The sequence below is a fragment of the Anopheles gambiae genome, chromosome X, assembly GCF_943734735.2.
Source record: "Anopheles gambiae chromosome X, idAnoGambNW_F1_1, whole genome shotgun sequence".
In the NCBI taxonomy this organism is placed as follows: Eukaryota; Metazoa; Arthropoda; class Insecta; order Diptera; family Culicidae; genus Anopheles; species Anopheles gambiae.
In genome coordinates, this window is record NC_064600.1 from 12090436 (window position 1) to 12108434 (window position 17999).

The following is a 17999-nucleotide window of genomic DNA, read 5'->3' on the forward strand; positions in this document are numbered from 1 at the left end:
AACTAATGGTTGCTTTTTGTTTCGCCCGGCGGGCCACCGGTGTGCCGTGCCGGTGCCGCGAGAGCCCGAAACCGCGTGACCGCGCGAACATCAGCATCCGTACGGTGGGGGAGAGGAGGATCGGTACCTTAGGCAGGGCGCCTAGGAGCGGGCTCCCGTGTAGGCGTGGTAGAGAACGTTGCCTATGCCCCCGGCACAATCGATCGATCCCAAACCAAACCCAACCTCCCCCCCCCCCTCGGCGATGGGGATCAACCCTTACTGCCCCTTGCCTTTGGGGCATTGACGGTATTGCTGTGGGTGAGAGAGCGAGTGAGCTACAGGGTAGGGCCTTCCAGCGTAACACCAGATCCAGAACGAAAGATACAAACACACACACACACATGTCATAGAGAGGAAGGGAGATGGGAGAGTACGGCGAGCTGGATCTGGACATGTACATTGAACATGGGGGCCGCCAGTTCGGGGCGGCTCGGCTATTTTCGGACCAGTTGGCCGGCATTTCCGCGGACTCTCCCTACGAAGTGGGCGAAGAAGTTTGCCAAATGCCCGCATGAGCCTCCGCACAATGGAGAAGGGGAACGAAAGCAAACAAATAAATATTTAATAAAGCGCGCCCGGCACTCGGCGCATCATATCCCGCGCGACGACTGCACCGCCACCGCCACCCACAGAGCCCCCCAAAAAAAAAACCGCCCGGATCGATCGCGGAGGAGCGAATGAATTTGCAATGGTAAGCGTTTGTGCGAGGAGATGTTTTCATTCTTCTCCTTTTTTTATGTCTTTTTCTTTTGCTTCTAGCGGCATGAAAAATGCATCAGCTAGCTTGCCCGTACCGTACGTGTCTCTCGGCACCTCTGAACCTCGCCCCCCCCCCCCCCACCCCTTGCTGCGTGATCATCTTCCCACTGTGGACGCGCGTCACACCGCGATGCATTGATTTCCGCCGCCCGGGGACGGACACCCATCGCACCCCACCACACACACACACACATGCACATCAACACGCCGCAATGTCGCCCCACTCTCATCCGCCGAGGCCGTCGTCCTTTCTCCGTTTGCGAAGGCTTAGATCATTTAGAAATGGAGCACCTTTGCATTGCGTGTATCTTTTATACCATTAATCCAATTGAAAAACTGTGGTTTCAAGGAATCATAGGGTTTGTTACAATATATTTAAAAAAAAATATTAAAAAAATATTCTTCACTTTTTCTAAGAAATTCCCGAGCTTTACTGTTGATACCGCCTATCAACCGGCGCACAGCAGCTTCAGTTACTGATCTGACCAGTAAATTCCACCAATTCTTCATTTGTGTGATTTTCTTTAGCAATTGCTCCCTTGTTTTTTTTTTTAATTTTTATTACATTACTGTCCAGTATAGCTCTATTGGGCGAAACTTAGATCATTTAGATGTATGTAAATTCCTCAATATATAAATTCCACCAATTCTTCGTTTGTGTGATGTCCTTTAGTTATTACTCCCTTTTTCTTTAATTTGTGTTACATTATTGCTCAATATCGCTCTATTGGTCAAAACTGTTCTGGCCAGTAAATTCCACCAATTCTTCATTTGTGTGATTTTCTTTAGTAATTGCTGCCTTTTCCTTTAATTTTTATTACATTATTGCCCAATATCGCTCTATTGGTCAAAACTGTTCTGGCTAGTAAATTCCACCAATTCTTCATTTGTGTGATTTTCTTTAGTAATTGCTCCCTTTTCCTTTAATTTTTGTTACATTATTGCCCAATATCGCTCTAGTGGGCGAAACTTAGATCATTTAGATGTACTTAAATTCATCAACATGTAAATTCCACCAATTCTTCATTTGTGTGATATTCTTTAGTTATTACTCCCTTTTTCTCTAATTTGTGTTTCATTATTGCCCAATATCGCTCTATTGGTCAAAACTGTTCTGGCCAATAAATTCCATCAATTCTTCATTTGTGTGATGTTCTTTAGTTATAAACTCTCTTTTTCTCTAATTTTTGTTACATTATTGCCCAATATCGCTCTAGTGGGCGAAACATTGATCATTTTGATGTACTTAAATTCCGCAATATGTAAATTCCACCAATTCTTCATTTGTGTGATATTTTTTAGTTATTACTCCCTTTTTCTTTAATTTGTGTTACATTATTGCCCAATATCGCTCTATTGGTCCTAACTAGGAGCAATTTGGTGGATTCAGTGTTTTTTATATGAATTTCTCACCATTATCGTTGTACCATTGTATCACGTCCTTGCAATAATGGCTGCTTGCTAGATCAGGCCAAAACATGACTGGGTCATCATAAGACCTAATGAATGGCATAACTCGTTTCTTAAGGTGCTCTTGCTTATTTAAATTAACCAATCAATATTTTTATTCACCCCAAAACACGGTGGTTTTTTTTGCCACCAGATGAGCAGATTCCTTGCCAAATCATAAATTTCTTAGCGAGTTTATCGGCGAAAACAAATTTAAACCTCTTGGTATTTTGCCGCGAGCATCGGCTTTGCACAATTTTACCCCCGGGATTTGTTTTAAATAGGCTTTCACGCAGGTTTCATCAACCATCAAAATGCAACCATGCGGTTTGGTCAGGCACTTGATCGTACAGCTTCCGAGTCCGGGTTCTGGCCACTGTTTGTTGTTTCAAGTTTCGATTTGGATGTTTACTGGCTCGAAAACACTTAAACCGGAGTCGGATTCGCCGTACAGTAGAAGCGGTCGGCGTTAAGATTTTTGGCCTCATCGTAGTCCGAGATGCTTGGATTAGCCTTGAGTTTCCGAACGACTCTCAATTGCAGCTTATGATTCACGGTTCCACTCCGTCGCTTAGTTTGCACCTTACCAGTCGTCTGTGTTTCTTTACACTTTTAAATCACTCGCGCAACAGTCGACTTGGGCAAACATAAACCGCTATAATTGAAACAAAGTCCGCTTATTTATAAATGAACCATGCGTTAGAAGAGACACTGGAGCACTTTGAACGGCAAAGGAAAACAGAAAACAGAAAACACAAAAGTAGGAAACAAATACGAATCAAATCCTTGACACTGATAGTGCCCCATTGACTGTCCCGCAAAGCAAACCAATCCATTAAATCGGTCCCATCTTCCGGCAGAACCACACAGAGTGTCATTTTTAAGGCTCATTTCGGACGTTTTCGCACACCACCACCACCAAAATGTTTACACAGTGTTTTTTTATGTAATTTGCTTTCATGTTTTTTTAAATTAAATTGTAATTTTTATTATTTTTCATCATTGAGAATATAATCACTCCCGGGTAAGGTGACGAGGTTTTGTTGCGTGTTTTTATTTGCAAACTCCAGTGTTTACGTTTGTTCGCGCGCGCACTTTCACCGTTTGTTCTCTAAGGGACGATGGGGGTAGGGGATTGAGGAAGGGGTTTTTTGTTGTTGGTTTTGGAGGAAGTGATTCCATAAATATATGTATATAGTCTATATGTATAAGATAAACTTTAAAGTAATTCACCCCGTTTTTTGTTTGTTTGCCGTCTAAATATAACCGTTTTGTGTGTTCGAATTCGGCTTCCTCTTATTACTAGGCTTCCTCCTTTTTCTCTGTACAACATGATTTTTTTATTAATTATAACTGAAAGGACCATCTCTCGCTCTCTGTCTTACAGCGTGTGTGTGTGTGTGGGTGTGTGTGTGTGGCTCTACTGCATCGATCTTGCTGCTCGTTTGTTTTGTTTTAGTTTGCGCACCGGACCCTTTTGCCTCAACGTCACTATTTCTTTGGAAAACAAAACCGTCAGAATATCTGAGGCGCACTAGGTTAGAGTAGCTCTGCCCTGCCCTTTTTACAAAAACATTCCTTCTGCCTATCACCTCCCACACACACACACACACGCACACGATTTACTTTTAATTCTGTACGAACATTACAATCTTTTCGACCTACTGTACACACACGCGTTTGCTGATTGGAACACGAAAAACATAATAAATTTGCACTGAGATTTTATCGCATCTTTTAGACCCTTAAACCTTGCCACCACTAATGAGAGAAAGAGCCCTTTCTTTCTTCCCACGACTTTCGTTTCGCTAAAAGAGCGCGTTCAAGAGATTTTTCTTGTTGTTTTTTTTTTCACTTAACACTCTAAAAAAACGTCGCAAGTTCTTCTCTGTACAGGATTTTATTTACAATTCATTTCACACTTGCCCTCCCACACACACACACACGTACACACGAACACCATCATGGATGGCAGTTGCAGACTCGCTGCCTGGACTTTCGAAGACTTCTCGAGGAGCGCAAGCATTCAAAGCAGTTTGTGTGTGTGTGTGAGTGCATTTATTCTATTGTTTTGGGAACAAAATTATTTGTATCGAACACTTGTTGTGTGGAAAGGAGTGTTTGCTGTTGTTGTCTGCTATCTTCTTGATTTGAAGCTCGGCCAGCGACTTTGGAGCAGTGTTTGTGCGTTAGTAAGCGCCAGCGTAAGTTTCTGCGCGCCCGCTTTGGGAGAATTAAGTTTTGTGGAAAATTGAACATTCATTGGCAAGTCCCTGAGAGGGCACACGCGTTAACTAGAGCTGGTAGAGTAGCTGGAGGTCGAGCTCGAGGTCGAGGAAGCAAGAGAGCCGGCGTGTGTGATGTTAGTAGCACATAGCTCTGAGGCACAACTCTGCTGAGCGTAAGAGTGGAGAGCTCTAGTGGTCTAGTAGTACCTTCAAACTCTCTTTCTTTAGTCCTCAAACGCTAGAGGGCTTCCAGCAGGACACGAACCTTCCAGAACTCTCTCATATGACTCCCTCCTCTTTCTCTCTCTCTCTCTCTCTCTGATATCACTGGTGGTGTGTTAAGGGGACCTGCCTACTTGAAGACTTACTTGAACAGAGGGTTCGTTGTGGTACCTGCACTAGCGCCGGCCGGCTGTGACGTCAGGTTGAGCTGTAGCTGATGCTGCAGCTGTTGCTGATGCTGATGGTGCTGCTGCTGCTGTTGATTGAGAAGTTGCTGTTGCTGGTGTTGCTGGTGCTGTTGTTGCTGGTGATGATGAAGATGATGTTGCTGTTGCTGCTGCTGCTGCTGCTGTTGATGGTGCTGGTGGTGCTGATGCAGGGAGTAGTTGCTCATCATCATGTTGTAGGTGGAGGCCGACGATGATCCGTGATGTTGACTGCCGCCTCCTCCTCCACCTCCGCCTTCCTGCTCGTACGGCGATATGCTTCCGTAGGAGGCGGACGATGGCATCCCGACACCACCACCACCACCTCCACCGGCGGCGGCCGCCTTCATTGCCGCGTAAGGATGGTAATGGTGGGACGCCGACTGGTACAGCTGCGCCCCATGAGGTAGTACGTGGTTGTTGAGGGTGTTGTTGTTGCTGTTGTTGCTGGAGCTGCCGTCGCTCTCGCCCGTTCCGGATGTGGCCGCCGCGACGCCCCCTCCTTCGATCCGGCTGCCGCCCAGCCCGTGCCCGTTGGCGTACTCCTCCAGCTTCACCAGGCTGTTGCTGAGCTCGGCGATGGCACTGCTGGTGTTGCTGCTGCTGCTGGTACTACTGCTACCGCTCGTGTTGTTGTTGCTGTTGCTGCTGCTGGTCGTTCTGGCGCTTCGCTGACTCGCCACCGTCACGCCCGGTTTGCTGTCGCAGCTCAGCGAGGACGCCATGGCGGACCGGAGGTTGTTGCCGGCAGCACCACCGTGAAAGCTGCCACCGTCCGCGTAGCTGGCAAAGTGGGTCTTCCCCCCGGGCGCACCCGGGCCACCACCATCGGCCGCGCTCGCCTGGAAGAAGGGACTCTGGAAGTAGGACGCGTGGTGATGGTGGTGGGCGGCCGCCACCGCATGATGATGGTGATGGTGGTGATGGTGGTGGTAGTTCTGGTACGCGGCAGCGGCGGCGGCGGCAGCGGCAGCCGCCGCGGCGGCCGCCGCAGCCGTACTCGACGACGTGGGCGAGTTGCCGGTCGGAGGCGGCGTCAGGACATTGAGCAGACCGATCCCGCCTCCGCCTCCGCCGGTCGTGCCATACTCCGACTTGATCTCAGGTACGCGTATGTTGGCGTTGATGTCCTCCAGCATGGTCGAGGCGGACGTTTGGCTGCTGTGAAGATGATGGTGGTGATGGTGCTGCTGCTGCTGCTGCTGCTGCTGCTGCCCTTGCTCCAAGCTACCACTCTCCGTCGCGTCGTCCTCCCTTCGCCGGGCGGTATCCTCGCGGGCGCCGGCGAGCTTCGGCCGCTTGGCGGGCGGCAGCTTGCCACTACTGCTGACCGCCGGCAGCTTCCTCGCGCCCACCGACACCACCACCGCCGCCGTTTCGAGCGACTTTAGCTTCGTTTCCTCGCGCCGCTGCTTCGCCTCCTCCAGCTTTTCCGACCGTTTGGCGATCTTCTTCGCCTTGTTCTCGTGCGTCTTCACGTGCTTCGCGAGATGGTCGCTGCGCATGAACTTCTTGCTGCAGATCGTGCACGTGAACCGCTTCTCGCCCGTGTGCGTGCGAAAGTGGCGCTGCAGCTCGTCCGAGCGCGTGAACCGCTTGCCGCAGAACAGCCACTTGCACTGGAAGGGCCGCTCGCCCGTGTGCCACCGGAGGTGCGCCTTCAGGTGGCTCGTCTTGCCGTAGATTTTCTCGCACCCCGGTATGTGGCAGATGTGCTGCCGCTTGCCCTTCTCGTCCGGCCCGACGACCGGCGGCAGCCCGGACAGCTCGTTGATGCAGTTCGGGCAGGTGCAGCGGGCGCAGCGGCGCTGGGCCTGCGTCTGGTGCGAGTACTCCTCCAGCTTGAGGCCGTACGCGTCTGCCGCGGCCCCGTGCCAGCCGGCCGCCGTACCGTACATCGTTTCCTGTGCGAACCACGGGCTGGTCGCCATGCTGACGTTGTTGTAGTAGCTGGCCGGGCTGTACGATGCGTACGATGGGTAGTGCATTGCTTGCGGTCTGCAGTGGTGTGAGGGGAGGGAAGGAGGAAAAGAAAGAAAGGCACGAAATAAACGGGGGGTTTTCTTTTGTTTGGTTTTAGTGTTGTCGGGTTTCATGAGTCTTTCGTTGAGATTAATTCGAGCGAATCATTAATCGAGTCTCGAAATCGAATCTCCAAAAAAATCAAAAATCTCTAAGGATTCATGATTCTCCAAGGATTAATACATTTTTGAAGATTTATTAACCTCCAATGATTTCTGACTCTTTGAAGATTCATCAATTTCCAAAGTTTCTGGAATCTCGAACGATTCCCGAATCTTGAAAGATATATGAATCTGTAAGGCTCATGAATCCATTAAGATTCATAAATCTCCAGGGAATTGTAAATCTAGTGATTAACAACATGCCTGTCATGGGTTCATGCCTCGCATGGACTCCCCTGAAGCAAAAACAAAACTATCCGGCTGGGTGGTACTTGCCAAGAAGTCTCGAAAGTCTGGCTGGCATGACCACGTCGGTTGTTACACCAAGAGGAAGAATAAGAAGAAGCTCAAGCTGTTTGAATCTTTGGAGATTTATGAATCCCTTGAGATTCATCTATCCCTGGAGATTTGGGAATCTTTCGAGATGTATGCATCATTCGAGATTCATGAGTCCGCGAGTCCTGAATCTCTCTTCGTAGAGATTAATTCATAAGAACATTCAGTGATGAGTGATTCGAATTTCGAATCGAATCTCTAAAGATTCATAAATCTCGTAGAAACCATGAATCTATAAAGATTCGCGAATCTCGAAAGATCTGAATGAATCTGTAAATATTCATAAAGATTCATAAATCACCAGGAATTCATGAATCTTTAGCGATGTATAATTTTAAAAATATTGAATTTTTGCGATCCCATGGTACAGTGTAGTTAACAAGCAGGACATGCCCGTTGTGGATTTAAGTCCCGCATCGACCCGTTTCCCCGTAGCAACACAGACTATCTGGCAGCGTGGTACCAAGAAATCTCGAATGCTTTTATATACTGGCATAATCACGTAGGATTCTACGCTAAGAAGAATGATAAGAAGATGCTCAAGCTCTTTGAATCTTTGGAGACGTATGAATCTTTCGAGATTCATAAATCTTTGAGTTTCATGAATCTTTCCTACCGAGATTCAAATTCATTGAATCATTTCAAAGTTTCATTCAGATGTATGACTCTGAATCTAATATACCCAACACTCCTTCGGTGAGGTCTTTTTTTCTGTGGGGAACTTTGCGCGGCGAGTTAGGACTTGAGATTTTCAATGTGTTTGTGTGTGTGATGTGACTTTTGTGACTTACCGTGCGGTCATCTCAAGCGCACCGGACTGCTGCACCATCCCGAAGCCGTACGAGGCGGCGGCCGCACTCGAGGCGGCCGCAGCGGCCGCAGCCGCCGCCGCCGCCGTCGTCACCGTCACGTCCGGGCTGGCCGTGTTGGAGGAGCCGGCGCCACAGCCCCCGCCGGCCGCCGCCGTGCTGAGCGCGATCGCAGCCGCCGGCCCGTGATGGGTGGGGCCGCCGGCGGGGCCACCGACGGCGCTGAAGCTGCTGCTGTTGCTGGCCGCCCCGCTCGAGGACGCGATCGACTGCGTGGGCGACAGGCCGGCCGAACCGACGGACGCGACCGAGCCGAGGCTGCTTACCGACGGTGGCTGCGGCGGATACTGATATGGCAGGATGTTCAAGGCTGACAACTGGGAGGGAGACAACAAAGGGGGATTAGTGGAAATTATTCGCAAAGATGAGTCCCGCAAACACGACCGTCCAGAAATTGCTCCAACGCGAACAGCTTGAAACCACCCCACCCAAGGACACCTACCTGACTTTGTGTTGTGCCGTTGTTCCACTGGTGATTGTGATACTGCGTCATGAAGCTGGGTGATGCCATCATTTTGTGGCCGTTTGTGTGTGTGTGTGTTTTTGGGGTGCGCGCGTCGCTTTCGGGGGCGTTAAATTGCACACATTAAACGGGGGGCTGACAAACTGCTACTCCTACTACTGCCCACACTTATCGGCATGTTACATGCACACTGCCCTTCCTCCAGTTGCTTTGGGGGGGCAAAAGTTCCTTCGCGGCGACTTGTGGTTTTGGTTGTTAGTTTGATTGGTGGGATTATTAGCTCCAGTTTCGGTTGCGCCCTGTGACACACATTTGCCCGTTGCCACACTGCAAAACACTACCGCACACTCACACACAGACGCGACAAGGAGCTTTGGTGTCGACTGGATCGGGACAGGACACACGGAACCGGAAGCACGCCGGAAAACACTAACAAATGCACATACGGCCGACAACACACACACACGGGTTGAGGGGGTGGCGACACATGGACCGATAAAAACACATGCACACACAGGCACGCACGTATACTCCCCTGCCGCCCACCTATTTTTTTTTTAAAGCGCCGTTGCTTTGCACGTAATTTGCAACAACGACGACAACACCGAAAGGAGGGCTTTTTTTTTTTTGCTTCGCTCTTCCAACAACTCCAAACACTCCAAACGGTGGTGACCCGAAAAGTTGATGATGAGGCGCTGCTGCTGCTGCTGCTGCTGCTGCTTGGTGCGATATTTTGTGACCTGCCTCGCGGAGCGGTTGAAGCCGAAATTAACCACTTCTAAACACTATTATTAAGGCCTCACTGAACGGCGTTCATTAGTTGCTGCTGCCGGTACCCGCGCGCTCGCATCGCACGCTCTCGGGGCCCGCGCTCGCTCTCGCTCTCGCTCTTGCTGGTTCACTCGCGCGCGCGCTCTCTTTCGCACCGGGTAGTAGCGCTCTCGCTCTCGGGCAGCTTGCCCGCGTGTACGATCGCCCTTGTGCGCGCTCTCTCCGACACACACTCTCTCCTTCTCGCTCACTCTTGCGAGGCGTTTGGTTCGGGGCCGTTCGGCAATCGGGACGCGCTTTCGTGCGTACGCACAACCCCAGACCCTTTTTGGGCCAGAGCAGCGACGAAAAACAAAATACAAAAAAGAATCCTGTGCCCCTGTGTCCTTCTTCTATCTCTTTTCCACACACACACACACATACGCGCGCGCACTCGCAGAGATTGGAGGGATGGGTGTACTTTTTTTTTTTTTAATTTTATTTTTACTTTTTTGGTCGTCGGGTTGTGCGTTTCGTTTCTCTCTCGCCCCTAAAACAAAAATCAACACCTCCCTCCGGCAAGGAGGAAGCACTGTGTGTGTGTGCGTTAAGGGGGAGGGCGTTGAAAAGGCGTTTGCACACGCACGCACGTACTACTTTGCCCCGCATTCACGCGCTCCCGCTCTAACTCTCTCTCTTTCTCTCTCTTAGTGGTCCTTCTTCCTTTTGCGGTAGTCGATCGACACTAATCACGACTAAATGTAACACATTTAAACGCACATTTAATACAAACACACACACGGATGGACGGACGGGCACAGGCACAGCATTGTCGCACAGGATGGCACACGCGGGTGTGTTTGATAGTGGGTGAGGTTGATTATCTTTTTCTTTTTTTTTGCGTTTTTGCCTCGTGCGTCGTTGATCGTTGTTTACATACTTTTTCTGCTGCTGGTGTTCTTTTTGGGACACTATTTTTTCTTTTTTTGTTTAACGCACGAGCATTGACCGGCTTCTTTTTGTTCACACTGCCAGGTAAGCCACCCAAATTCCGGGGAACAGCGAGCGAGACGCTGCACCGCACATGGTTTTGTGTTGTTGTTTTGTTTCTTTTTCTTTTTCTTTTGGCGAATTTTCCTAGTACACCAAGGTGCGGCTGAGGATCGATCACGGTAATGTTCACTTTTTTTGTCGATTTACTGTTTTTTTTTAGTCTTTCGCGTAGTGGTGAAATGGGATGATCCACTTATGAGTGTATCACAACAAGGTTGAAGTGGAGAAAAAAAAATCACACAAAATCACACACGCCAAAATAATTGAACCCGCAACACACCCGCTAGGACGGAACAAGGGCTTGTTAGTGTGTGTCTATGTATATTCACTAGTCTCTTCGCCAGCAAGGTACGTAAGTATGCGTGCTCGTAGGACACACACACACACACACACACACAAATGTAGCGACAGAAAAAAAAGCGAACGGCCAGTACTGCTGCTGCGGACAGAGAGAAGGCAATGCGAAACCGACGACGGGCACGTTTCGACTAATTATAGGTTTGCCAGCGTAAAACGCTTTTCGCTCATCCGGCGACTGACGAATTTCGACTGTGTGAGGATTTTTGGATTTTTTTTGTTGTTATTGTGTGTGTGTTGTCCCTTTCTATCTCTCATCCTCCTTCCTTCTTTTCCCTGCTTGGGCCGTTCCTACTCGTTTCTACACGACCTTAAAGGAGCGAAACAGAGCTATAGCGCAGTGAGATATGCGCCCGGGGTGCGAGCGACTGCAGGGACTGTGTTCATTTTATCCCGTGCCTTTGGGCGTGTGCGTTAGATAAAGAGAGAGGGAGAGAGAGCGCGCGCGAGCGAGCGAGTGAGAGAACGTGCGCGCGCGAATGATAGAAAGAAAGAGAGAGAGTGAGAGTGTGAGGTGGAGAGCGAGGTTTAACGCACAGAGCGGCTGAGGTGCGTCGGAGAGTGTGCGCCGAACCTCGGATCTCGCTTGCCCCTTTCGTGGCCCCGCTCGCGGCTGCTTCCAGGGGTTTGGCGAGAGGCTGCGAGCGGGTAAACGGGACGGCAATTATCTCGTAGCTCGCACCAAAACTAGGCTAAGGAGGTGTGCTTTTTTAGCCTGTGTGGCTGTGTGCGCGCGTATGAGAGAGTGAGCGAGATGTAGCGGGAAAAGCGGATCACGAGGGGTTTTCTAAGTCCGTCGTCGCTCTAACCAAAAAAAAAAAAAAAGGAAAAAAAAACAAGATCGTGCAGACAGGCGCTCTCACCATCGCTCGGGCTCGCTCTTAACTCGCTGTCTCGTTCGCTCACGACGCGGGACTCGAGGCGAAGGATTAGCGCGACAGAATGAAGTGACCTTCTCCCGCCGTTGCAGCATCCTCCTGCTAGCCCTCGCCGCGTCAACTGGGAGCGGGATGAATCCCAAAAGGCCTAACACACCACCGTACCCTCCCCTTGCATGTCCCCCCACCCCTTACCTTGTCTGGCTGTGTGTGTGTGTGTGCTCCATTGTGAGTGCGTGCGCTAATACACCGGGCCCAATCGCGCAAATCTCTGTATTTAAGAGGGCGGAGCCGACACCAAAACATCATATTACTACACACACACACACACGCACACAAACAATCACACGCCACAGGGCTCTCGTAGGCACGCATTTTCCGCAGCTCGCGAGCTCAACGGTTTTGCAGCAAGGATAACGCGGAAATTGGCGAAGTGAAAAAAAAACACACACACACACACACACACACAAAACGATGCGCATCGTGCGTGCGTGCGCGTTGCATACATTTTTTGTTTTGCTTTGTTAACATTAAAAAAATGGGCTTACTGATGGGCTGGAACCCCTTATTGGTCCAGCGCGGCCTCAAAGCAGCTTGCCTGGCGTCGACAGCGGGAATTACGACATAGTAGCGAATGGAGACGCTTCTGTATTTAGCAAACCAAAAAAAAAAATAGAAAAAGAAAGACAGAACACACTGCAACAAGAGAAAACAACCGAGGAACCGTCCCCATCCTTTCCTTTGTCCCCTTTTGTCCCGGTAAATGAGATGTCGCTTCGGTGCTGTCCTGGAAAATGCGAAGGCAAACCGAAATGAAACGATAATTACGAACAACATTCCAAGGATGTTCATTGTGTCGGGCAAGAAAAAGATATTGGATCAGAACTAAAAAAAAAAAGTCCAACTTCAGCATCTTCAGCACTAATCCAGCCAGCTGTAACTGGAAACAGGACGTGCGTGGGTTTCGGGATTCGGCGTGTTCCTTCGACAGTAAGCCGCCAACACTAACGTATGCATGAGGCAGCGTTATTTGTCACAACCATTTACGGCGGGTATCGAATTGGATGCGAGATACGTTACATTAATTCAACAAATTGACTGACATCGCGTTGATCGTTGGTTGCTTTCTCAAAATACGCCCAACAGAGAGCCTCATACAGCAGCCATGAGCTGCCGCTAAAGGTCGTTTTGGACATTGCGTGAAAGTGAACGTGAAATTTCTGGGTTGTGTTTGCCTTATTTCATGTCATATTTATCAGAATGTGGTTTTCTCGTACATCAAAAGAACGGAATGTCCTATTCTCCAACTATTAGGACTGTAAAAACATATTGAAATAATGAATAAAATGCATTTCCTTTGTATTTCCCGCTGAACATTATTGTTTCACTGTGAACACCAGCGGGGAATGCAACAAGGAAATTCATTTAATTTATTACTTCAATATGTTCTACAGTCTGAATAGTCGAGGAATTTAACATCCTTTCATTTGGTGTTCTATAAGTCATATTCTGAGTAATATTTAATTAAATGTAGCAGAAACTCCCAAATTTGTAAGATCAATTTCACTGGAGCTGTAACCCAGGCCTAAAGCCCGTGTTAGAGTCCCAGTGAAATTAAACGTGAAATTTGTCGTTTTTTCTACTATTTTTCTTTATTTAATCAGAATATTGTTTATCGGACATCAAAAAATATTAAATTCCCCAACTATCTAGACTATAAAAAAAAAAAAAAAAAAAAAAAAAAAAAAAAAAAACATTTTATTTACACTAGGTTTACGGGCGTCTCGCATGTACCTATCTCTCCGGACACCCGTCAATTTGACGGATGGATAAAAATACGTATTTAGATTGGTTAAAGTCATAAAAAAACTTATTTTATTAAAATTATGAATCATTTTACGTGGTTTGGATTCCATAAAAAGATGTCTGCATAATGATAATTTATTGTAACAGTCGTTATTGTTTCACCGAACACATGAACCGATATCTTTTCAATGCCACATTTTGGCCGATGTCCGCGGGAGTTTCGAAAAACACGAGGAATACGTGGATCTGCAATTCCGTTTGAGGCCGCTTTATTTAAATCATTTATTAAAAAAAAAAAAACTAATAATAAGTGGTTTATGGTTCTCTTTCATTCCTAAATTTACTTTCATTGAAAAATGCACCAACTTAACTTAATAAACTAAATCTAATCAACACATCCGTCGTATTGACGTCGTATTGAGAAAGTAATGAAACTAATACTTACGATACAAACTCATAGTATGTCATGGTAAATGTACGAAAAGTGAAAATTAAGAATAAACCAAAAGGTATTTTTAGTATTATTTTATTTCAAAGTTTAAATACCGTCAAATTGACGGGTTCCGTAAACCTAGTGTTAATAAAATAAATGCATTTCCTTGTGATTCTCCGCTTTGTTCACGGTGAGAAAATAATGGTCAGCTGGGAATAGCAAGGTAATGTATTTAATCAAGCATTTCAACATGTTTTTTAGACTAAATAGTTTAATATCCTTTCTTTTGGTGTACGAATGAATATTCAATGAAATACAGCAACAAAAAATTCACGTTCACTTTCACGCAAGGTCTAAAGCGACCTTAACGAAGCAAAAAGTGGTTTGAGGTGGATCGAACAATTTTGTAGAATAAATTGAAGGTTTGTTTTAAAACTAGGATTGCTGAATTTTTTTCATAGTTTTTCGCTAATTTTAAAATAAATTTTCTCCAAATGCACCCTCAATTCAAGGAGAACGATAAAGTCCAATACTTTCCCCCTTGCCCGTTTACCGCAATGGAAAAAGGCGGGAATTTTTCTATCTCGCGCGCCCACCGCGTCCTCCTTCAGTGAGACAAACATCGAAACAAGTTAATTATGTTTTTTTCTGATTCTAATCGTCCGGCTCAGCATCCCGAAAGCCCAAAAAAAAAAAAACAAAAAACCCAAAAACGCCCGGGTACAGTGACGAGAAAAGTAAAACCCGAAGGGGTTAAATGGGGCGTACGGGGTTGGCACAGCATCGCCGCCCATTTCTTGCCTTCTTCCCAGCTATTTGGTTCACCCTTCGCAACTCCCTTCTCCCTGTGTGTGTGTGTGTGTGTGTGTGTGTGTGTGTGTGTGTGTGAGCAATTGGCGACAGCCCGGTGTTATGACAACTTCATCAGCGATCCGTTATGCCCACCGGGTGACACCTCCACAATAAAACAGCCGGCGAAGGGAAGGATGTGGCGCGATTCTTCATGCTTCCCAAATTTGCCAAAACCAATCCAATCGGGACGCTCAAGGACAAGGGAGCGAATGTATGAATGTCTCCGCTGTGTGGTTCCGTTTTGTGCCCAGTGCCAAACTGCATCTAGGTGGGGGGGGGGGGGGGGGGGAATGCAGTTTTTGTTTGCTGCGGTGCTACCTCCGGAACGTGTGCAAACCCCGGGCTGGAACGGGGGCAACAATTTCCTAGGCAAATGCGGGCAACAAAAAAAAAAGGGCAAAGCAATAATATAATAAAAATGGGTGGCAACGTGCCACTACCCAGAATGACCTTCGTGTGTGTGTGTGTGTGTGTGTGTGTACTTTTTTTTCTTTCTTCGAGAAAGCAGGGCTAGCTAAAGCCGAGAAACCGAGGACGGATGGAGCATAATTAGATCATAACGCCTCGAATAAGCGTTTGTTTGCCGTTGGTCGCGACGGCCGGCAAAATGGGATGGTTTTCAAGGGTGTGTGTGGCTTGAATAAATAATGCACCGTGTGTGTGTGTGTATGCTTCTTTCAGCACTTTCTTAATGGACACAACAACAACATAAATACAAAATGAAACAAAAATACTTACGTCAAAGAACTACCAAGTCAAGGCATCGGTAATTCTGGGTAACAACAAGTTTTTGGAAGTTTTTTGTCTTTTTTTTTTGCTCATTTTGTTTTAAGTCAATCCAAACAAGGCAGACAACTTGATCTTGGACTAAAGGTACAGGATGTCCCAGCGGGCAGGCAAACCCAAGGTACTCGAAGAATTTGTTGCCCAATCGCGGGAGCTGTTAGCTTTCTCACCCAGACCCCAAAGTTTGTCTGTCTTTTTTATCCTTTTACCCTTACTAGCACTTGTTACTTTCCTAGCGTTCGAGTGGTTTAGTATTGTTGCTTAGCTTAGCTCTTCACATTGCTACCCCGCGGGGTGAGCAAGGGTTTTTTTAAGCTAGCTGCCCGTTTTAGGTACATCTGTGTACCGCAGCTAATCAGACGTACTTGTAACCACCCGAGAGTTAGCATTTGTTACTTACGATATCCCACGAAACATTACAAATTTTATCATAGTTTGAACGATGTCGTTACGCCTACTTCAATATGTCTTCCTTTTTTATAGGAATGTCTTGTTTAAGACATAATAAAACTTATTCAAGACTGAAAAAGCCCATCTACAGAACTCTTTTAAGACTACTAGCTAAAATCATTTCTAGGCACCTAGGATCTGAAGCGCAACTAAAATATCAAAATTACAGCTTATTGCTAGATATATGTTCTTGGGATGTTTATGAAGTCACGATAATGAAGTCATCACAATGTGTGAGATTGTTAGCTAAATGTTGACTGGATATTTGTCGCCCGAAATCGCTCGCGTACGAGCAGCCATCTATGTCAAGAAAATCAATCAACAATTATAAAAAGAATATGAACAAACATTACACTATTCGCATTTTAAATAATATCTTTTTACCCTATTTTAATGTTATCTATAGTCTGCGTGTAATCAGGTTTACATAATTTGCATATATTTCATAAACTGTATTCAAATGCTAGCCACAGTTTGGTGTAAGAAAATCCTCATTTTTCTTAAACAGTCTTTCAAAGCAAATACGCATTTGGTCGTCTTTCTAAGCTAAGAGTCTTTTATGTAGAAATCAATGAAATGATAAACTGTCGATATTGACACTCCAGACTTTACAAATTAAAGTACTGATCTAGTTGATCTTCCTTGATTCAGTTGCCCTGACATTGACCAATTTGATCAGTGTAAGAACCTGACAATTGGTCTAGTACAGCGATCGTCTCTTTGGTATCGAGATGGTGGCTCTTAAATGTTCATATATTCCATAGAACTTTCACACAATTTTGCTCTTGGTATAACAATTTGGCTCTTCACTTCAAACTTTACATGTTTGTATAATTTGGCTCTTTCGGACGCAACACTTTGCCGACAACTGGTCTAGTACATCTAAAAGGCATATTTGTAAAGCATAAGAAACCCCTTAATTTTATTCTTTTGTACTTTTTTCTTTGTAATATTTTTCAATCAGTTAGTTGCTCAATCGTGTATATGAGAGGTAAAAGCCACTGCACAAAGTTTGTGTGAATTCCTTTTTGACAGATACATGAAAATTGCATGATTGTACCTATTCAGACCATTTATCATGCAATCTGTGTGGCTAAGATAGTTATAAACAGCACGTAGCTTTAGGAAGCAGTTGTGCTGGCTAACAACTTTTAAGAACTTCCACATACTGGTAGTCTCTGAGATACGCGGTTTTCTGAATTTGATAGTTCTTTGAATAAATTTTACTGATTTGATACAATAACAGATTTTAAAAATAATGTCTTTTTTGTCAAATTCAATTCAAAATTAGAAGATATTCACATCACTCGGAATTATATCTAATAATCTATGCAGGGGATAAAATCACCCACTGCAAACTAAATGAAAAACAAATTAAATATTTTTCATAAATTAAAACAAACCAAAATACAACTTACGCTGCATAGTCTGTTCCGAGTTCCTTTCATCTTCAAGAGTTAAAATGTAATTAATAAGACTGGGTGATCTTGATGCCTTTCCCCTCTTAAAAGTCTTAAAACGTGCTTAAGAACACGTTTACATGTTGAGTAAAGCAAGCCATCAAAACCCCAATTTTAGTTTTAACAGATAGTCTTATAACCATATTCGGAACGTTTCAAAGGTTTTACAACTTTAAAGACTGTTTAGCATCTTCAAAAGACATGTTAAACCAATGTGGCTTAGTACACTCATAATAAAACATTCTTTAGCCCTGTTTAAGTGTAAAAAGTTTAGGGAATGTTTCTTAGGTAGGGACCGTGCACGCTTCTGCCAGCCGGGTTTAACTTGCAGAGTCAAAGCGTCGAGCTGTAACTACCTCGCCAAGCAATTGTTGGCAAGCGTATTAAAAAGATTGACCTCTCGCAACAATGCTGCAC

General features: G+C 46.1%; 1 protein-coding gene across 1 annotated transcript; it reads right to left on the bottom strand.

The window, feature by feature from the left end:
- Window positions 1-3565: 3565 nt before the first annotated feature.
- On the bottom strand, window positions 3566-11287 carry LOC1272406 (transcription factor btd). Its single transcript, XM_061646647.1, has 3 exons — window positions 8737-11287; window positions 8217-8611; window positions 3566-6904 (listed from the first exon to the last, which is right to left on the bottom strand). Exons 1-3 carry the CDS (start codon window positions 8806-8808, stop codon window positions 4843-4845), a joined length of 2529 nt encoding a protein of 842 aa, XP_061502631.1. The 5' UTR covers window positions 8809-11287; the 3' UTR covers window positions 3566-4842.
- Window positions 11288-17999: the final 6712 nt, after the last annotated feature.

Bases quoted from the DNA above. Each gene is read 5' to 3' on its own strand.
- LOC1272406 (XM_061646647.1), bottom strand. From the start codon at position 8,808: ATGATGGCATCACCCAGCTTCATGACGCAGTATCACAATCACCAGTGG. The intron at 8,612-8,736 runs GTAGGTGTCCTT...TCTCCCTCCCAG, and splicing joins ACGGCACAACACAAAGTCAG to TTGTCAGCCTTGAACATCCT. The intron at 6,905-8,216 runs GTAAGTCACAAA...ACACCACTGCAG, and splicing joins GCGCTTGAGATGACCGCACG to ACCGCAAGCAATGCACTACC.